This window comes from Anas platyrhynchos, chromosome 18, assembly GCF_047663525.1.
Source record: "Anas platyrhynchos isolate ZD024472 breed Pekin duck chromosome 18, IASCAAS_PekinDuck_T2T, whole genome shotgun sequence".
NCBI lineage: Eukaryota > Metazoa > Chordata > Aves > Anseriformes > Anatidae > Anas > Anas platyrhynchos.
In genome coordinates, this window is record NC_092604.1 from 9,168,675 (window position 1) to 9,190,753 (window position 22,079).

At 43.2% G+C, this 22,079-nt stretch overlaps 1 protein-coding gene across 5 annotated transcripts; it reads right to left on the reverse strand.

The window, feature by feature from the left end:
- Positions 1-1,177: 1,177 nt before the first annotated feature.
- On the reverse strand, positions 1,178-21,983 carry ADAMTS13 (ADAM metallopeptidase with thrombospondin type 1 motif 13). Of its 5 annotated transcripts, none has more exons than XM_005013266.6 (30): positions 21,336-21,975; positions 20,940-21,006; positions 19,831-20,111; positions 19,488-19,629; positions 18,983-19,122; positions 18,290-18,373; positions 18,080-18,204; positions 17,202-17,348; positions 16,749-16,883; positions 16,067-16,217; positions 15,652-15,756; positions 15,032-15,183; positions 14,841-14,904; positions 14,156-14,282; positions 13,804-13,952; positions 12,345-12,465; positions 11,578-11,658; positions 11,128-11,309; positions 10,519-10,654; positions 8,853-8,982; positions 7,989-8,178; positions 7,180-7,294; positions 6,690-6,819; positions 5,903-6,082; positions 5,112-5,316; positions 4,273-4,582; positions 3,806-3,952; positions 3,125-3,301; positions 2,593-2,777; positions 1,178-2,328 (listed from the first exon to the last, which is right to left on the reverse strand). In XM_005013266.6, exons 1-30 carry the CDS (start codon positions 21,411-21,413, stop codon positions 2,170-2,172), a joined length of 4,395 nt encoding a protein of 1,464 aa, XP_005013323.1. In that variant the 5' UTR covers positions 21,414-21,975; the 3' UTR covers positions 1,178-2,169. The 5 variants fall into 5 exon arrangements, with proteins under 5 accessions (XP_005013323.1, XP_005013321.1, XP_005013322.1 ...); XM_005013264.6 differs by having other exon boundaries at positions 7,180-7,297; positions 21,336-21,973; XM_005013265.6 differs by having other exon boundaries at positions 7,180-7,297; positions 18,983-19,119; positions 21,336-21,972.
- Positions 21,984-22,079: the final 96 nt, after the last annotated feature.

Below are 22,079 nucleotides of genomic sequence, written 5' to 3' on the forward strand. Positions count from 1 at the left end.
GCCTCAAATGGCAGGGGGAGGCGTTGTGGGTGCCTCAGCTCTTAAAGCCATCTGTGTCTGTAGCCCCCGTGCCGCAGTTGTACCAGCAACACAAGCGCACAGCAAGCTGCACTCTGCTCTTACCTCCATCTTCACTCCCTTTACCTCTCTGAGGACTGAGCTTTTGCTTCAGCAGAAGGTGAAGCGATTTGTCTAACGTTACACAGAAAAGTCAGAGGTAAAGCAGGAGCCCTGGGTCCTGCTTCCCCTAACCACTAGCTGCTGTTATCCCTGTGTGTGCTAAGAGGAAAGAGAAACATGAATTTTTGAATGGATGTGAGTTGAATGTGGGAATTGTTACAAAAATTGTGCCCTTAAGGAAAAGCAAACCACTCCCCTTAATCTGAATGGAATCAGGTTTTTAGAAAACGGGAGTTGAAGTAGGACTTTGCATATCAGAGATGTCCCAGCTGGCAACCTGTTGGTATCCGAACAACTGCTACAGTGAAATGCCCGTAATTCCCTTAAATTATAAAGGCAGCAGCTGCACATTTTGCAAATGAACGTGGAGCATACGGTCAGTAATCAGAGCCCATCTCTGCAGACCAGAGACTCTGCATAGCTGATCTGGAACAAAATATAGCAGTGAGACTTGGGATCCAGAGCTGAGTGGGAAGACAGATCCCATCTGCTAAAAGGTTACAAAAAAGAATTAAGGATTATTTTTTTTCATTACTGTTACGTCTCCTGTTAGACAGGAAATGAAGGCCCAGTGCCTGTATCACCCACGCACTGCAGTGGGACAGCTGATATATTCAGTTCCTCAAGGATCTTGCTTCAAGAATCTACTTTCTAGCTTTTCCAGGAACGGAACGTAAATCTGAAGGCTGGCAAGCAAAAAAATCCAGGCGGAACCAGCAAAAACCATTACTAAGAAGACTGAAGAAAATAAGATTTTGTGGTTGCAAAAAGATGTCAGGGAATTCAGCTGAAAGAAAGCAGAGGTAGGATTAGAACTGCCCAGGCAGAACCATTTATTGTATCCAGCGTGAAGGGTAGGGGCAGCCGTGTCCAGCCAGGCTTCAGGTCTGGAAAAGATCCCTTCAGCAGAACACTGAGATTTTGATGAGGACTTGTACCGAAGTAGGAGAACCCTTCAAAATGTTCAAGACATTAAATAAACCAAACAAAACACACAACAGCTTTAGAAATATATTTAGGACAAACTTGAGTGAATATTTGTCACTGTTCTAAAATACCTCTTCCTGCTACAACTTGTATCACGCAGTCTCAACAATCTCTCAGTGCACAGTTCCTCTGAGATGCAGATACAAGCAGATTATTAGCACAGCTACTATTATCTGAGTAAATATCCCTTGGCACCAAACCCATCGTTAAGAGACAGAATTCTTTTATTTTTCCCATAGAAAAGAAGTACTGGTATCACCATCAGACATGCAAGTAGCAGAACCGCAGCTGTGCTGGCTGGGGAGGGACCTCAGGAAGTCATTTATTCCTCCCTACAAAACCAACTGTCACTGGTGCTTGACCAAGCCAGCCACACATTGGTCTAGCAAGGTCCTGAAGACATTTGAGTATGGCAATTCCATCAGCATTGCACCTGACCTGTCCTGGTGTTGTGCTACCCTTCTGGGCCAGGAAACCATCTTGCCCTCATACGTTTGTCTAGCCCTCTTGTTCTTTCAGCCCGTTATCTTACACATCTTTGCTTTCTTTATAATTTCCCAGAATTTCAATGGGCCTCATTTTAACAGGCTTTTCCACTGCAGGGGAGTGAATTTAATTGTTAAACCATAATCTTAGCTACTTGTGCTATACAGAGGTTTCTAAGGGGACACTGAGAAACAAAATGATCATCCTAAAAGGTCACAGCATGTAACAGAAGCAGGACCTTGAGACCTCAATGTCCAAGAAGCTAATTGCAGATGCTGCATTAATACCAATCAACACAGATAGGTCTGTGTGAGGACTATTTGCTAAATATTTGGTAGTTACATGTCGTTTGCATAAACTCTGCATGTGTTAGCTGAGATCCCAGCAGAGTCAGTAGATATTACTGTTCGTACTCAGTAGATGGGGAAGCAATTGCAAAAAGGCTAAATGACTTGTGTGACCTCAAGCAGTGAGCAGGCAGGAGTGACTAACTCAAGCACAGCCTTTCTTCCCCTTTTATTTGGGTTCAGCAGCATGATATTCAGCCCAGAAACTGGTTCGGTGTTCCTTAATGTTTTCATGAAATTCAATTTCAGCTTGGCTTCCTGTTGATTGCCAGAAGAATTGCTGTCTCCCATGAAACACCATCGTCTTCATGGTGCTTACGTCACGAATCTGAATAAAGACAGACCAAACCATTATATTATAGCAGCCTACAAGTCAAGCACCCACAAAATACTGGGGTCACTCAGGGGAAAAGCTATCCTATATAAATGTTAGAAGAAATATGATAGAGGTAAGTAGTGCTCACTCACATCTACATTTACATAACAGTCTGACCTCTCAGGTCTTGATTGAGCTTTGCATCTGGATGTAAATCTCTAATGAGCAGATGGGTCCTTGCCCATCTAAACCACCCCCTCTGGGCTTCTGACTCACCAGGATGTAATTAAAATGAGTTTGGTTGTTCTCACTGCCCAGGTCAATATACACAGCTCGGATAGCTATGCGGTGCTGAGGAGCCACGTTAATGAAGGTCCGACACACTCCTTCATGCCTTTGACCAGGTGACTGCACAGGATTCACTATTTCACCTCGGGGACCAAACAGCTGCTTGTCACAGTCTGAGAGGGGGGAAGGGGAGCAGAAGAGAAAATGATTTAGAGATGTGTCTGGTATCTCCAAGAAAAAAAATGGTTTAAATTAAATACAGACAGAAAAGTTTCTCTGAGGATTTTCATCTGGGAACCTCCAAGCATAAGCAAACACCTGCAGGGGGCTTGCCTTTAAAACAGAGGGGCAGTCCACAAATAATATCCATTCTGACACTCCTTGAAAAGGGGCTTATTAGCTCTTGGAGATGGAGCAAGGTTTCCATAGATTCCCATAGACAGCCACGACCTGTGGAACTCTGCAGGCCTTGCCATGAGTCCCCTAACATAAAGCAATAGTGAAGCTTTCAGTGAAGTACCTTGGTAATATTTTTTAGTTGTATTTCTGCTGTTGTACTGAAGAACAACACCATTTCCTGGCAGCAAAACACGCTGTTTCACAATCAATGTATTTGTTCTGGAATTTATCAGTGACAAAGGGAGCTTCTTGCAGCCTGTCTGCCACATCATTCGCCCAGAAAACAACACGACTTCACCTGGAATGAATGAGCACAGGGACTAGAAACACTTTTACTTCATGTGAGATAGGTCTGAATGCAGTTCAGCTTCCTATATTACATAGGTCAGAAAGCGAGTAATTTCTGCTTCTTGCCCCTATCTTATTGAAATCTTTCCTGAAACAGTCCAGTTAACTAATCTAACCATACTGATTCCAACAAGAGGGTACATTACATAGTTTTTAACAGGCCAAAGTAGGAAGCTTCTTTAACCCAATAGGTTCCTTTAATCCCATATCTATTAAAAAAAAAAAAAAAAAAGAGAGAGAGAGAGAAATCATTGTGTAGGGAGAGGAAAGGCATCATATTAGTTGAGTCCCATCTAGCAAAGAGTTAGTGGAACAGGAAAACTTATAAAATGGTTTCAGAGATTACACAGGCTCCAAGGCAGCAAAAATCATTCAGGACACCAAAGCATGCAGGCAAACAGTGTACAGATTTCCCAAAGGGCCAGGCTAGTTCCCAGTTAGCCCTGGGCAGTACCTGCACTGCAGTTGAGGGAGCTCTCCAGAACAATGAGTGTTATCTCCTCCCCTAGAGGACGTCCAATGGCCACGGTGCAGTCACTTCTCTCTACACCTGTCATGTTGATGACCCCAGTGGCATTAAGAAAGAGCTTTCCACAAACACCTGTGGAACAGAGACAGATAAGAAACACATCCAGCTGCTGCTAACAGCACTCAGTCCTTTCACAGCACAGTAAACAGACAAGCACCAACAGTGTGCTCACCTTCTGGGTAAAGCACAGGAAGAGTCAGTTGCTGCCCCAAAGAGTCTCAATTCAGAGGAGGTTTGGGAAGTCGAGGGAAGGAAGTAATTGTTCCTGGCTCAGACAGCATGGACAGCTCATGGCATACTGTCCCTAAGCCATTCCCTCCCATGCTCCTGTCTGTGTACAGGAACAGCCACACACAGTAGCTATCTCTACCTTTTGGTTACGCCCTCCTCACCTCCACTGGTCTCTGTCTGCTCCTGAGGGACAGCTGGCACAGCAGAAGGAGGAAGATCCAGGTCCTTATATCTTGCCCTTTCAACAGTTGCAGCTGTCGTAGGATGCATGGCTGGTGTCACTGTCTGCAGTTCTGCTCCATGGGACCCAGTCCCCACCACCTGCTCAGGACAGGGCCCTGCAAAGCAGCCACGTAGCACGATGGCCTTGGGGAAGTGCCTGCAGAAGATGGGGTTCACGTGCTTATGGGTTAGCGAGTTGAGGCAGAAATCCTGCCGTGTCTGAACACCATTCCCACATGAAGTTGAACACTGCAGAGGAAGAAACCCACAGGCCATTACACACACATTTCAATTGGTATTCAGAAATAAATACATTTATTTGCTCAGGCACAATCTAAGGCTCTGATCTGTTCACTGATTCTGCCACATGGCCTTTTAGTTCTCTAGTTTCACCAGCTGTAAGATGGGAATAGCAAAGCTGGCCCACCTCCCAGGGGATCCTCTAAACCATATTTTTGTACTACAGAACCACTTCCTTGAGAGATCCAAGAAGATCTGCATTCCAGAAGAATGCATGCCAAAGATCATTATTAAACAACAGCCAAAACCTGAGCTGAAAAAATGCAAGAAGCACACCTACAGCTGCTAAATAAAGGACAGTGGAATGGTTGGGAAACACAAAAAAGAAAAAAAACAGAAACAGTTTAGCATTTCTGTGGGAAGTAAATACACAAGGCAGAAGTGGTATTTCTCTCCCGTTTCCTTTATGAAAGTGAATGGCTATAATAAAACTGCTGCACTGAGAAACCAAGGACTACATCTGAACAGGAGCTGATACCTCTGTCCATTCACTGAAGCTCCATTCGTAAGAGCACCTTCGGATGACACATGGGATGCTGGTAAGGGGTTTCTCTGACACAGGACACGAATGTTCCTCCAGCAAAATCTCTTTGCCTTGGTGAATCTGCACACAGGTGACCAGCTGAACAGCTAAGCCAAGCCCACAGCTGGAGGAACACGGGCCAGCTGGGATTGTTTTCCATCTGACAAAGGACAAGGAGAAAAATTAGAAAGTTAGAAATGAATTCCTACCCTCTCTTATTTCTCACCATAGAGACCGTAACGCAGCTCCCTCATCCTTTCCCCTTTCTGCTTCTCAGCAGCTTCCTTCACCCCTCCAGCTCACACACTTTGCTGCACGCAGTGCTTACAGCAGCCTCTGAAACAAGGTTAGGCATTCCAGAACAGGTTTGGTGTTGTACCCAAAGGAAGGGCATTCACATTTTACAGGAAGCACACAGACTCCAAATATACATTGAGTCTTGCTCTGTGTCCATTACAGTTCTCCTCAGGGTGACATACAGAGGCTTAACAACAAAAACAATTGTTATCTCCCTCCAAAATGCACACTGCTCTGAACAGTCAGATTAAAAACCAACCCAGGGTTATTTGGTCCTGGGAGTGGCATCCTGCAGCATGTAAAAAAAGATCAGATCCCAGTACAGTCCAGTCACACAGCAAACAGGCCAAGGCAAGCTCTGCCCCGTTTCTCAACCCTAAGCCATACCCTAGATCACACCACACACATTTCCAAACAACCACTCGTGTGGTCCATGTGAACATTTCGACCTTGGGGGGCACGGCTCCAAATTACATGGCTCCTGCTCCTTTGGGCGAGGCAAACCATCACACTGGGTGTCTGCCACAATCTCTTCTGCCTTCTCCCCAGTTTCCCTCGCACAGTAGAGGACCTTGTGCATCACACCTCCTCCACAGCTTGCACTGCATGAGCCCATTTTGTAATGCCACCTGGGAACAACGCAGCCATCAGTAAGTAACCCCCAGCTCTTACCCATCCTCCCTGGATTTTAAACCCAGCCAGTCTATGGAAGTACACCTGGAATTCTGTTAATGCACACATGCACACTTACTGATATTTGACAGATCACCAGTCACCTCACTGGGTGCAGCTTGAAATGCTATAAATCCTAAGAAAGTGCAATCAATTTCCTCTAGTTCTCAGAGCAGCTGTCCCAGACTCATAGAGCATTTAATACTAGCTACGTTCTTTGATGCCACGTGGCTGGCAAACATGTCACCACATTTTGCAGTCATGGATTATTTGTTCCCACTTCCTCAGAGCTTTTCAGTTTTCCCCTGGACTTAAACTCCAAAGACTTCACTTAGTTCTGCTTGAGAATATACCAGCCCAGGGAAGACTCTGTTAGTTTGGTGAGAACAGACCGCTGCTACTGTTTTTGCAGCTGGCTGGCCAGGGCATTCTCTTGCTTTCAAAGCTGAGGAGAGGAAGATAACATCTCCAGAGTAGCTCAACCCTTACTTGTCATGTCACTGGGCATACACATAGGAAGGAATAACCTCTAACTGGCTCATTGTCCCTCAGTAACTTCTTTACCTTGGTGGGCAGGGACTGAGATTGCAGACTTCCACCCTGCTCTCTGGCTTTGGCACTGGATGACAATTTTCTTCTTGGATTTTTTCTTTGGTGTCAAAAGCTACACATACATACTGTATCTGAGTCTCACCTAGAAAAGGAACCGATTTTACTCCATGGCATGCATGAAGGTTTGAAAATAAGCACAGAGTAACAAAAGCAGTGCCAACCACGTCTGTGTGTACAAAACAAGCAAACTGTTCAAGCCCCAGGCATGCTCATTCCACTCATTTTCCCAACTCTGGAACACAGCAACAGCCAGACAGCCCTCTAAACTATTCCATGTCTTGCGCCAGACCCCCTTGTCTCTTCCAGACTCAAAAAATTTGTGACCACAACTACACATGCACTGTGATCTGTAAAGGGGAAATGACCAGGTCCCTGAGGTTCCTAGGTCTGAGTTGACACATACAGCCAAGTAACATTTTTCTGCAGCACAGAAAGATCTCACCTCCACCACAGGACACTGAACACTCTCCAGCTAGAGGGCTCCAGACATACACAGTCTGATTTTCCAGTTGGATATGTCCAAGTGACTCTGGAATCTGAAGCAAGTGTGTGTCTTCCTCCTCAGAACAGAGCAAAAAGAACCAAACCAACATTGGCACCTGCTTTCCCACAGGTCCTGATCTAATGAAGCCAGGGGATACTTCCAGATCAAACCCACAACATTTTCAGAGGCACATTTAAGCAGTTTTTCTATTTTTGAAGAGCATACAAGTTTAAGTCCCAGAAATAAAGACTTCCAACAGCCAAGAGCCATCCTAATTAACACTACATGTGGCTGAACAGAGATGCCTAAAGCAGTCTCTTCCTCACTGGTAAACATAATAAACCTGGCAGTGGCTCCCCAGTATGGGCTCGGACCAGGGGTCCAGTGCTGAGAAGTCCTCTTCCCTGTTAGTATTCTTCCCTCCCATGTCAGAACCTCTCTGTTTGACTGTGAAGTATTTATCAGAGCAACAACGGTTATTTCTGTTTCTGTTTTTTTTGGACTCTGAGGAGAAATAAAGAAGGAATCAAGTTAACAGCTGCCATAAACAAACCACCACTAATAACTGTTGAATCCAGCAGCATAAATTAAAAGGGACAGAGCTTTCTAAAGACAGAATTTGAACCTTTAATTGGACGGACATCCTTGCTATAAACCACCATCCCAGCCTACTGTAGTATTGCGGTGCTTTCCAACTGGTAGCCTCCTGCAGGTTACAAGCCTCAATGTCTCAGTAAGACTCCTGAAAGCCAAGCCAATAAACTCACATTGTCCCAGCCCAAAGGGCAGACGTTAACCACACACGGCACAACGGAGAGGGGTTTTTCTTCTGCTGGACATAAGCTGTCATCCACAACAGTCTCCATCCCCTTATGAAGCTGAACACAGGTCAGATTCTGCTGTGCAATGCCAGTTCCACAGACAGCAGAGCATTCATCTGTCTGAGATATCTTCCACCTAAATGGGAAGTAATCGTATCACCCTATTTCTCTTCTGAATCATAGAGGTTTATTACTCATGCAACTGATTGCAGAAATGGGTCATACAAAGTATTCAGCTTCTCTATTTCAAGAGCCTATTCTAGATATGATTGAGAGAATGACTGCCAGAAATATAAGTCCTTGCACAGACACCTCTCTAGGGCTAAAAGCACCTAATGTAAAGAACTAGAGTTCACAGTGTAATCCTCCTTTATTAAACATTCAAATGTCCATGAGATCAATGTCTGGGCAATTCTCTTTTGAGTCTAATTAACACAAGGATGTACTCCACAATAAGATCAAATCTTTGTTTCCACAGTCTTGGAAAGGATGTGATCAGATATCTTCCACTGGCCATGCCCCCAAAGTACAAGAGCTTTATTTTTACTTGTGGACTTACTGTAAAAAATAAATAAAAAATGGAAGGGCTATTTCCCATTCCTTCAACTGGCATCTCAGTTACCTCATGGGACCAGGAAAAACAGAACATGGTTTGGAATCAGTCATGTCTTTACTATTAGGAAGAAACTACCTCAACACCTCTCCTTTTTTTCACCTTGTGCAATGCAAAAGAAACTGCAGAGACTGGGTTAGCTTGCAGAGAAAGGACAAGCAAAGTGAGAATTCAGATTAGCTTCCAGAAACACCAACCTGTACAGGCATGGTTCCATGGCACAGGGTTCATGCCTTGAAAGGGGTTGTGGGAATTCCAGGCACAACTGATCCTCTGTTGTTTCATTCTTTGTCTGGTCAAAACACACATGATTCACTGTTCGTGTCCCTGGGATACAAAAGGAAAAGGAAAGGAAGTTATAACCAAAGTGAGCAGTTCACCTCTATGATTTTCGGAAGATCCTGTAATTTTGCTTTATCTAAATTATCTCTGTAGGAAAAAGTGGTATATTTGGGAATGCAGACCTTCTGAAAACATAAAAAATCCATATTTCTGATGTAACTTTTCCTCAAGAGTTTTAAAGTGACTTTCCAAGATGAACACCTCAGAAAATGAAAAATTTGATGGATAATCCACTGCCAAAATAGAAAGATTGCTCTAAACTGGCCATTTGCAAGAGCAAGGCTATCAATCATAATTTGGTCCAAATTACTTCGAACGATCTTGATGTCTGACTGATGAGACAGGTTGCTGAAAATAAGCCCTAACTGTCAGCCATTTGACTTCCTGTAGAACTTATCACGTAATATCGTCACAGAGCGCCTGTACCCAGACAACACCATGCCAATGTGATCAGAGTGATCATCAATATTCAGAACCAGATTAGGGGTAGCGGGAGAGAAATTGCAGACTTGCAGTTCATGTGCCATGCAAGACATGGAATATTCATAAATTACAGCTATAAACAAGATTTTTAACATTACTGGACCTACCAAGGTGCCCAGTTCAAAATAAACTTGCTCCAGATTTGTGGAAAGACATTACAGAAAGGAGCTCAACAGGTAAGCTGGGTGAAGATCCAAACTCAAAAAAGTTATGAGCAAAGCTGTAGAGAGCCTCCTTTGCAGTGAATGAGTTACCAACAAGACATTCCTGCATCCCAAAGAGCATGACCCCAAGAAGCAAAATGTCAAGAATAAGTCAGCAACATTACCTTTTCACTACCCATCTTGTTTTCAAATAATGTTTGTTAATAATGGGGAGCTGACCACAACTTTGATTGACTTGTAATGTATTTACTAAATCTTTGTCACAGAAATCTCAAAAAGCTTGCCAGAGTCATCTGTACTATCTGGTAAACAAGATGTCAAGCCATCTACCAGAGCATTCTGTTACAATCTGCATTATGATTTCTACAGGGAGACAGGAAGGATTAGCCACAACACAGGAATAGAATTCTAAGAAGGAATCTTTATAATTAGCTCCAAGGCTTTAGTTAGACACTGGATACTTTGGTCTCAGATTTTTGATGTTTAACCAACTTCAAATTACAGTCTTCAATAACTTTGAAAAATCTGAGGAAATTGAGTCTTAAAGCCAGAAGGTAGGATAAAACAAATTTAAACATCCTCTTCAGGATAAAACATTTTCAATATCATTTTGGTGATTCAGCTCATTCATTGATTTGCTAATTTAATTCAAAAGCTGTACTGCTCTTTTCCTTGGTTCAGCTTAGCACTGGCAACTGTAGCTCACTTCCAGCAATTTACTTTTAAATTAATTTCAGTTGTTTAATAACTTCTAACCAAGTATCCATCATTGATAAGTCACATTTATTTCTGAAGATCTGGGTGAATATCAGCCTGCCAAATTAAGTCTGTCCAGACCTCCATAAGAAGTACAGACTAAGTACTACTGCCTCACCTTCCCCACAAGTCACTGAACATGACCCCTGTTGAGGAATCCACATATACGCCTGATTCTCTTTTGGCACAAAGTAGCTGTAGGTGATGTCTGGGTTGGTGGCATTGCCGTATTCTTTCCCATACCTTCTATAAACCTAATGAAAGAAAAGGTTGTGGTCAGTACGTAGATCAATTCAGACAAGAGAATATTGTCCCCCTTTACATCCAGTCCTGAGCCTTAAAACTAAGACAATCAGTTCTTGCCAGATGCAGAGTACTTAAACTGTAAGTTCTGAAGTTCTGTGCACAGAAGAAAAAAAGAAGAAAGGAAAAAAAAAAAAAGAAAAAAAAGAAAGAAAGAAAAAAAAAAACACGATTAAGCCAAGCAAAAGGTTTAATTCAGTATGCCTTTTCCCCACACACCCATCCCTCAGGCCTGCAGAAAGCCTGTAGGCATTACACCCTCAGCCCTTCCCAAAAAGAGGAAGGCCATCACACTTAGAGAACACCAGTTGCAGCAGCTTTGGGCACAAAGCCTACCACACCTGGACTCTGCACTGCAGCAGAGCCACACAAATTCAGCCTGGTCAGTTCTGACTGGCCCCTTTCCAACTGTATGTTTATTTACCTGTATTTCAATTTCTTCTTGGGTTGGCCCATCCACATGGACTTCCTCCAGGCTTGGCAGGTTGTTCTCAGTGAGAAACACTTTGTATTTGATCTGTCTGTCCTCCAGAACCGATGGATAGGTGACATTCAATGAGATTTTTCCCTTTCCAGCAACCACATACTCACCTTTAACCTTAACAGCTAGAGGAGCAAAAGTAGCAGTGAGGTTAAGTGATACGATGCAGACACAGAATCCCCTGGTGCTGGCAGCTACACACTGCCCATTTGTTAGAAACCAATTTGATCCAAATCAGACATGTCAAAGGGCATGGCTTCTACCACTTCCTACCAGAGAGCATCCCACAAAAAGTGCATCACCAAGAACTTTCTTCCCAGATCGTGTTGCTTATTTTTACAAGCTTGTTTGAACCCTGCCTGTATTCCCTCCTCTCCTTTTCATTCAACTCACCCAAATGTGTGAAGAGTGGCCTCTGATTGATAATATGGACCAAGGTGGTGTTATAAGGCAGGGACAAAAATGTAACATACTCTGAAAGGATGGAAAAAAAAGAATAAGGTCACCTTCCCCCACTGTACCTGTTTTAAGGAGTCAAGGGATTACAACCCCACTTCACCTTATTAGCTCAATATCCATTGCAGAAACGAGCCTTGCAGGCAGCAACAGAACTTATTGCAGACGGAGGTTATATAGCTAGTACTAAAAAAATAAAGATACACCAGTGATGGCCAGCAGGCTTAAATTCACCCTGACCTTAGCTCTATCAGCTTGGCTTGAACGTAGTAACGATGAATATAGACAACAAAACAACTGAATTCTGTGTTCTGTTCTCATTTTTTGTTTGCTCTTTTTACGTTATCTGCTAATAGCTGTGTGTGATACTGCAAGAGCCAGCTCAGTTCCCAAATGGATGTTTAACATCTCAGGCGGCATCTGACACAGCTCTCAGACCCCATGAATTTGCACAAATTCCCAAATGGCTACATTTCTCACCCATGTCCAGAGAAGAACTGTGAAAAGAAGTCACTGTGCCCATACAACAGCCAAAGATCTTAGCTCCATTCTCTCAACTACCCATACTCCAAAAACTTATCCTCCATAAAAAAAGAACACGGAGAAGCAGAAAAAAGAAGTCAGATAAAGAAAATTAAGAACGCTTAATATGCTGTACATCTCCTACAAATAGTACCATAATGTTGAGGCTGAGGACTACACACCTTTAGCTTTCCCTTCTGTGTAAGATCCGCTCACTTTGGTGCAAGTGGAGTTATCACCCCCACAGACCTTGCAAGAGTCCATCATCTTCTTGGAGTCCATCCGGCCATCGCACCCGAATGCCTGAGCAAAGAGGAGAGTCTGTCAAGATTGGCCTATTCTGTGAAGAAAACAAGCAAATTGAAGCAGCATTGCCTGAATTCCCCAAACTGCCTTTTTCATGTGTAACTTGAATTTAAGAAGACAAACAGGCAAAGGTGTATTTATACCTAGGCCTACCACTATGCAGCAGCTTACAAAGCTAGGGATTGGGAAGTCTTAGCTGAGAGTACGAAGTTGCATTAATTGTGTGAATTCAGTTTTTCCCATAAAAAACAGACCAGAAAGATCTCTCCTGTGACCTAAATCTAAAGCTCTTTACTCTCTTTTCTATGGTCTTTTTCTGGAGGGAAAAAAAAAAAAAAAAAAAAAAAAAAAAAAAGCACCCAGGAAAACATTAAACATGAACTTCAGGTTCTAAAGGAATCTTCAGCTCCCCAAATACAAACCCAGCTCACATCTTTCAGCCTGTCCCTCAATCCCATGGAGCTCAGAACAGAGATTCTATCCTCATTCCTATGAGCAAGACAAATTTACACAAAGCTACAGGAGGATCTCAGCAGGCTTAGCAGCAAAAACATGTGCAACTGCTGAATTTATGCTAGAGGCACTGATACCAGGCTTTGGCTGCTTCTGTAACACACATATTTATCACTATTACCAACAGAACAGCAGAAATCAGAATAGGTTATGCCTATGCCCTCTGCTGTTCACTAGCTGGAAATGCATTACAAAGCATTTGAACACTAGGAGAATCAGAAAAACGTAAAATTTAAAAAGTATATATTTGAAACCTAAAGAAACAACAGACAACAAAACAACAGGGCCAGCAGTAGGCACAGTTACTACCATCCACACACTGAGGGGGAGAAAGAATGCCTTTCTCACTTACAATCCAGAAAAAAAAAAGTTACACTTCAATTTTAATTACTGTTGTTGCAACAATCAATTTGTAGAGTTATGATTCATAGGTTTTCCTCCTTACTTTTCCACTGACCAGCTATGTTCAAATCATGCAACTTATCTCCAGAGTCAGCATTTTCTAGGGCTCTTTATACTATGTAAACTGAACAACTAACAACATCGCTTCAAAGAGGGCATAAACCAATTGCTGCATAGATTAGGGATGAATAGCCTTACCTAATTAATGCATAATTAGCAAAATGTCTTATCTAGAGGGCAGGGGATGCACAGACAACACTAGATTAGTTGGAATACATCCAATAAGCTTACAACAAAACTCTCTTCTTTTGAGAAGGACTCCCTCTGTTGTTTGGGACAGAGTGTTTCTTCCCCTGGTTCCTACTCAAGTGACTTTGCACAGAACCTTGTCAGAGGTTCACCTGGATTCTCGTCACTTACTCTGCAGCTTCCCATTACACACAGACTGAAAGCTCCATGGTGTTCAGGATTATCCTGCTCACATCTGGTTCCATCTATGAAACTGTCTTCACGGCTTACCATGAATTCGTTTCCAACGGCCCTGCACAAGTGCTTGCACTGCATGTCCCCTGGAGGAGGCAGGCAGGAGGAGCAAGGAGTTACTCTTTCAGAAAAACACACAACTGACCATCAAACAATAGGAAGTCAAAAGAATCTGATAGAAACAGCATCCAGCAACCATAAGTGAAATGGCCTTTAGATTTGGAAGTCAAGTTAAGCCCATCAGAACTCCCGTTCACAAAGAAACCATGGTTTCTCAGCCTTTCCTTACCTTTGGCAAAGCCAATAGCAGAAGTCCAAGTATAAAAGGATGGTGTTTCTTTGCTGAGATACAGCGGCTTTAAGTTTGTTGCTGCACACTGCTCAGCCATAAAGTCCTGTTGGGTCGTCAAACAGGCCTGCATCCCCGAGAGAATTGTACAGGTAATGAAAAGAAGTTACTGAGCGCAGAATCCCAAGCAGCATTTCACTCACTAGCTACAGGCAGAAAACAGTGGATGGTTAAGTAAAACACCAGAACAACTACAAGTAAAGAATACCACTTCAAAGTGAGCTACAGGAAAGAATTGTGTTCAGAAGTTGATCTTTGTTGTTCATACAAAAAAAAAAAAAAAGGAGGAGGGGAGAGGTGATAATTAAAATAGGAACTATATAAGAATGTCCCTCCGAAGAAAACTAGCATTACATGAGTCACTATTTTCTTGGTGTCTGTCCTTCTATAAAGGTATAGAGAAAATATCTCATTACATATGAACAATGCTAATAAATATCACTGTTGTCTTCAGACACAGTGGAACAAACACCTCACCTGTTGTCAAACAGACGGAGACAGTATGCCAGATCTTTAGTTCCTCTTCCCACAGCAATCAGCTTTGAGAAGTTCCAAACCACACAGCTTTCAAAGGGTTAAACAGAATTAAGAAAAAAAGCTGCCAAGATGCAATCGGCTGCATTACCTGAGTATTGCACATCTCCATTTGGATGCTGCTGCCCTGGCACTCCCGTCCCCCAAAAGCAGGCCTGAAAATGACAGGAAAATAGCTCCTCTACAGAGGCAGGTTCATCCCAAACAAAAAGCAAAACGCTGACACCTTGGCCCTGAAAAGGCCAAGAGACCTTGCAAACTCCCTGGACCCACACCTCTTACCTGGGGTTGTTACAGATCCTCTGCCTCATCACAACTCCACCTCCGCAGCTGCGGGAGCAGGAAGAAAAGGGGCTCCAGCTGGACCACTGTCCATGGACTACAGCCATGGGGTTCAGTTCTTCCAGAGAGCTGCACCGTCCCTTGAAGCACCACTGAGACCAAGAATACACAAAATTAGCAGCAGCACCACAGTGAACCCAGCAGAGATAGTTTCTATAAAGGTGACAATACATCCCTCTTTTGGCAAGCTAGACTGTCACAGAGAATCCCAAGATGAACAAAGGACCTTCTCACAAGAGGTTAGAAAAATCCCCTTGCTAATTATAGAATAACATGAGATAGAGATCTAAATATAAAGAGCTGATGCCATTTCAAGTAGAAAGCAAAGCCTTGTAGAACAGCTCAGATACAGGCTATAGGACTGCAAAGCAATTCCAGAGATAAAGACAACATGGAACACCAAGATCAGCTTGTACCAGTTTGTGACGTGAGTGTGTGGCCTTAGTTCCTTGTCCAAGACAAGGTAAGTCCCATGTAACATCCAGCCACAGACAGTGGCACTAACAATCTCCATAGCACCCACTCATTTCTCATTATCCAAGCATTGGTAGCCTCCTTACCTTATTGATTCCACACTCAGTACCATCCAAGAGGGGAACAAGAAGCCGAGTACAGCTGGATTTGTCTCCTGGTTGTACATGGCATGAGAGGACTTTACATATGTCCTGGTGTGGCAAGAAAAACAAGGAATTCAATTAGTCACTCAGGCTGATCAACACTCAACACCATCACAAAAAGTGCTCAGTTTAAATGGTACATGTCCCAGATGTCCCCACAGCTACCCAACAAGGATGAAGGCCAGCGATGGAAAGAATAAAAGCATTTTAAAAACCTTTTGCTCTTTGCCAAGAAATCTGAGGCAGAAAAGTACCTTCACTCCCTTGGCAATAACAAAGTCTCTAGCTCCCTTTCCTTGCATCTTAGCTCCAGAACATCTCCCCATTGTCCCCAACAAGACAGAAACTTTCTACCTACAACATTGCTGTCAGCAAAGGTGCACGCGGTTGCAATGCTCCCAAAGGCTATTTTACATTGCTCATCTGCTCCATAGTATAAGCCAGGCTTCCATCCAGGGATGCTGCCGTCCATGTCCGGCAGGTCATTTAAGCAGTTTGTTTGGCCTGTGCTGATACAGACATAAGAAATATCACTTTCCCAGCTGCGGGTAGTAAGGACAATGACATGTTTGCAAACTTCTGCTGAGTTTCATTCGGAGAGTTGGCTGTTGCTTTCCCAGACAGCACATGCTTATTGTGGGCTGTGATGAATTTAGCTGCAGCAGCTGCCTGGAGACACTCACAGTTCTCCACTGCTGAGGTTAAAACAAAAACCCAAGCCCATTCTTCACCCAGCCAGTTCACAGCCCACAATGTATGTTTAGACCTAGGCGCTCTGACATTTTAAATAAAATTTCCAGGGTGAGCTAGTGTCTGAGGAGTCTAACACAGCCCAGGCACGTTAGTCACTAACCAAAGCAATTTCCAGCTACTTGAAGCGAAGGCTGGGTTTAACCTCAGCAACAGACTCAAGCGATAAGAAATAAACAAACCCCACTTACATCACAGTTCCTCATTTTCTAAGTTCTAATTTATTCCTTGTCTCTCCCCCACAGGGCTGTGCTCCCAGACATGCACACAAAACTCAACCACTCCCTTACCTGACAAAGGCCAGGAATTCTTCTCGGCTACACTGGGACCAAGCAAGGTCAATGCCACTGTGGTTTCCTGCTGAACCCATGATGTAACCATTGCTGCTGCACTGATTCCCCTCACCATCATGGGGGATTCCAAGGCTGTAACAGAAAAAGCACCGAGCCCTGAGAAGAAACCCAGAGGTTTCATTCCCTTAGCACCTCTATACCTCCAAGCAAGGGCTGAGCTCCCTCTGCAGCCTTTCCTCCTACACTTGTCACAAAAGTTTTCTCTCTGCAGCTTTTAAGTGTTGCAGAACTTGCAGGAATGCAAGAAATGCAAGGAACTCTTTCCAAAAGTTTTGAATAGTCTATAGGAAACCCACTGTTATGACAAGAAATCCTTTATTTTCTACTGAATCCTTTAAACCAGGGAGTGTTTTCCCCTGACTGTGCTGCTCCCTGACTTTCTTCACTGACCTGTGCCCAATCTCATGGGCTATGGTGACTCCCAGGTCAAAGCCGGTGTCCTGAGTGATAATGCAACTCCAGGAGGAGGAGCAGACTCCCCCTAACTGAGTCACTCCACGTAGCTCCTTATTCCCGTCAGGCAACTCCAGATCAAACCTAAAGTAAGGGAGACAGATCCAGAGGAATGAGCAAAGAACCATTGCAACTAACAAAGTCAGGACTAGACATTCATACAGATTTATTTGCACCTTCCTGGTCTAACTTAGACAGCTAGCTAACATTTCTTTTATCATATGAAGCTCCACAGGGCACAATGGTAGTAGAAGGGTCCCACAAATCTCTATTGTTCAAAATTCATGGTGATTCTACATTTAAAAAATCCTCATATCCCCGGACAAGCAGAACAGAATGAAACAACCATGTCTATTTGCCAAAGACAGAGCAGAATCATCCTCTTTTTGAAAAAAGAGCACCAAACCAAAGCCATGACATTCAAGAAAAGCTTGCCTTCAGCACGTTTAGTCAAGCCAATTTAGAACAAGGAGCCTGAAAGTCAGACAAAATGTCTGATTCTGAGAAAATCTCTGTAGCACTAGAAAACTTCTGTAAACACCTGTGGGTTTTCCTTTCCAGCTATCGTTCAACATTTCTTCCCATAAAAAGCTGCAGTGGAAGTACACAATGTTCACTAAGTCTGCCTGGTCAGTGTTTGGGAAATATTCCAATCTCTTCCAGAAAATGATGAAACAGCACCTCTGAAACCACACCAAGAGCAGGAGAATCAACCCATCTTCAAAGGTTCTGGGCAAATCAGTGTCACTGTGCTGGTAGCTGGACACCAACGGACTGATTTCCAGTCTCCTGCCAGGACAGAGGAGCTTCAGTACCTGGTCACATACAGTACAATGTCAGCGTGCCGAGGATCAGAGTCATTCTGGGGGTTGACCTTCTTGCTCCACTCACAAACACTGATTAGCGAAGAGGTGATATTTGTTGTGATGTTTACATCCACCTGAAATAAAATCATACATTTGCACATTTCATACAGCTTTTAGCAAAGCCCCACACAACATTTGAACAGAGCCCTCCCTGCTTACCTCTGGTTCTCTCAAAACAAGCATTTGCATCAAATGAACCCTGAAATGACCACCCAGCGAGGCATCTCGCAGCAGCTCTGCCCCCTGTTAAGAAATGGAAAAGATTCAATAAAGAAGTCATCTCGGTGACTTCCAGTATCTGTTCCAAATTACAGGGGGGCACTCATTACAAAGCTAACACACCTGGTGACTATAAGGGCAAATATAAAATCACCAGGAAGTACATTAAAGTAAGCAACATAAATGTGAAAAAAAAAATCTGTCAATTGACGATAACTTGTTAGACTCATCAGCTACTCTGAAACAGAGAGAAAAATCTGCACAGAAAACAAATTTCATAGGGTAGGAAAGTAAATTCAGTAGATCTGGCTTAATCTCACTGAAATCAAGAGGGACTGAATCAAGTCTCTGGTGATAAAACTCTTGCTACTGTATCTTACATTATCTGTGTAATTAGATTAGTAATGAAATGAAGAGCTTTAACATTCACTTTTGCTTGTGCAGCTCTTTCAACAAGGGTAAGCTTGATGTGCAGTCCCAATGAAACACAAAGGAACACCCTGCACGTACGCAGTGCTCTGTAATAAGAGCAGGTAACCACAAACACCTCTGAAAGTGCATCCAGAGATAAATCTACCTGCAACACTGTGAGCCCTCACACTGGAAGAACAATCCAGACAGAAAACTACTCACAATGTTCAGGTTTGCAAGAATATATCGCTCCGTGTCCTCTTTGTGGTGCAAGTAAACGTCGGGACCTGCTATGACCATCAGTTCCAGATGTTTGACAGCTCCCTCAGCCCTCTTCTGCAGGCGAGAAGGAAACCGCCCTGCTGGGCAGCAAAAAGGGACACAGGGAGTTTAAAATACAAGACAGCATAGAACATCCTACAGATCCACTCCCTCTTCCTGAAAGACTAAAATACTGGTAGACAACTACTTTCACAGTCACTTGCCCAAGTTTCACACTTCTGTTGGTTTTCTTCACCTGTCTGCACCCTTGGTAACATATTATCCAAATAACAAATACCTAAATGAAAAATGTTACTTACATCTCAATGAAGTGAGAGCCATATATCAAGTATAATCACATACTTGCAGATACAAATTTCTCCCCTCAGCTCATTCAAACAGCCCTACTACCAGAAGACAATTTTTCAGAGCAGAACAACCAGGGCTTCCTCTCCAAATATGTTACCTCTTGCTGTATTTGATCCTACTCTGGCACTTCTGAAGAGAATATGGGCACTGGAGAAGCCAAGATCCTTCAGCAGGGCCATATCTTTGTTTCTGACAGGCTTGATATGAATCTTTTCTTCATCTGTAATGACGACTCCTTGCTAAAGGAAATGAAATTCCATCTCTGAGTTATTCCAGACATTTGCTACCATGGAGGACTGTATCATATCCTTCCTCCTTCTCTTTTGTAATGCTCAGATTTATTAAAAGGACAGTTCACATAAGTGTGGAGCATCAAGCTGCAAACCTGCAAAGGCTGTAAATACATGTAAGAAAAGCTGATAAGTTCAGTGCATACTCACCAGCTGCCCTTCACAATAAGTGACTCTACACTCAGCCCCAGGAGGTAGTGATGGTTTGCCACCTGCAAAGCAGTTGCCTGAGAATTGCTTCAGTAAGCTAAAGGAAGAGTTCACCACTTGATTGATCACAAAGGAAGAAGAAACGAGGGCATGGTCCTCTAGAAATTCAAAGGCATAGATTTCTCCCCAGGCCTTAATGGAGCAATGTTGAATTTGACATGTCAGCTCAATGTGCTCTTCTTTACAAGGGCAAGTCGGCTGAGCAACCACAAACTCGGGTACTGAAAGAAATGAAACAAAACCAGAACAAGGGGAACAGTTATAAGAAATTATGATACACAGAAAACAAATATAATAATTTGTATCTTTGTAAAAAATTATTCTCCAGCTGATAACTGTGCCTTTTGAGGTCATTTTGCCAGTAGTCAAAGAACTTCTGTGCTTTCAGCTATTCCAAAGCGGTGTACTCTGACTGGGAACAGACAACAGCTCTGAAACTAGCTCCTGACTTATCTGTGCTTCTGCTGCCTTGTTAAGGAGAATGGTTCATTTGACAAAGGCTGAGACAGTTTTACTTCCTCAGATGTTAAGCATTACTGAGTGAGAATAATCATAACCCAAACAGAGACACTGGAAAGTGCACTAGATGAACTCACAGGTCAACAGCATCCTTGCTTCAAGAATTTGGGAGTTCAGAATGTGTCTTTATTCTGAACTGCCACCAATCCAGACCTAGAGTGCTAGTCTCTCCATCTGTTTATTTTTAAAAAATAAACAAGTGCATTTAAAGCTATTCTTAGTTTATAGCTTCCCATTCAGATGACTTGGATGCGTTAATCTTGTAGAAAAATACCAATACAGAGAATGAGGACTGTAGCAGAAACGCATAAAAAGATTTATCATATCTCCTTTAGGAGATTTTAAAGACTGACCCAGTTCTTCAACACATTGAGACATGGATTACCTCACTGAGTAATGCAACTCAGAAATGCTAAATGCTTGTCAGAACAGAGTTAGTTAATAAGTGTTCTTAGCATTATCAAATGTACGGGATTAGAAATAAACTGACAAATGTGTTCCAACATCAAGAAGGAAGGAGCTCTGCATACCATCAGACACTGAGCTGGTTCCAAAGTAAGAGAAAATATCTTCCGGATCCAATGCTCTGAGAAATTTCTGCAAGAAGAAGAATGGTTTTACTTTATTATTTATTTTTTTAAAGAAAAACAAATGGATGCAAGACTATTATTTAACTGAACCTAACCTAGAAGAAACATCAGCAAACAATTCAACAAGTATCAATGCCAAGTTCTAATGGTTTTAGTTTGCACTAAGCATATGCTGTACAATGGCCACCCAGAGGAAATAACTTTATCTTCTTGATTAGTGAGGTTTGATACATTTTGGCTTAGAACACATTGCATTTTCTCTCCTCTTTTTTTTTTTTTTTTCCTAGAAATAAAAAAGGCTTCCTGGAAACTGCATTTTCTGGAGGTCAAACTTACCTCTTGGAGAATGGATGGCCAACAAAATCCCGGAGGGAACATCATGAGAGCTCGGATCATCAAGCTGATGATGATCATGCTGGAAGAATTGCAACCAGTGCGGCAGGGTAAACTCTGGCCCAGGGGTGATTAAAATGCTTAGCCCAAGGCATCACGTGGAACGGAAGCGAAGAATACACAGTTTAAACAAACAGGAGAGTTGATTTTCTGCAGAGAGGGACAGTTGAGGGGGAATCGAACTGCTGCGGGAAGCTTTACAGGAACAGCTGTAGGGGCAGAGCTTTTTGCGCAACGTTTGCAGCTTTATCACAGCCAGAGAGCGCAGCCATAAGAGGAGTTTGGGGCAGTTTTAGCAGCCAAATAAACAAGGTACAATTTGCAGGGAACTGGGCTCCAATTTGTTCAACCTGTGCCTTGCTGCTCCCTGCACCTCGACTCTGCTGGAGCCTCAGACATACTGTGAAGCATGGCAAGACCCAGCACCTCGAAACCATGAGCCAGGCCCTGATGGTGGCCACACAGGGTGCATACAATCGTGGAACAGAAGCAAAGAATATACAGTTTAAACAGGAGAGTTGATTTTCTGCAAAGAGGGACAGTCCCTCAGGGAGCCACCGGCCCGCAGGTCCTGCCCCCCAAGCACGCAGACAACACCCTCGTGAAATCCCCAGCTTTATTGAAACCTCAGCATTATTGAAATCCCAGCTTTATCGAAGCCCCAGCTTTATTCAACCCCCTTCCCCA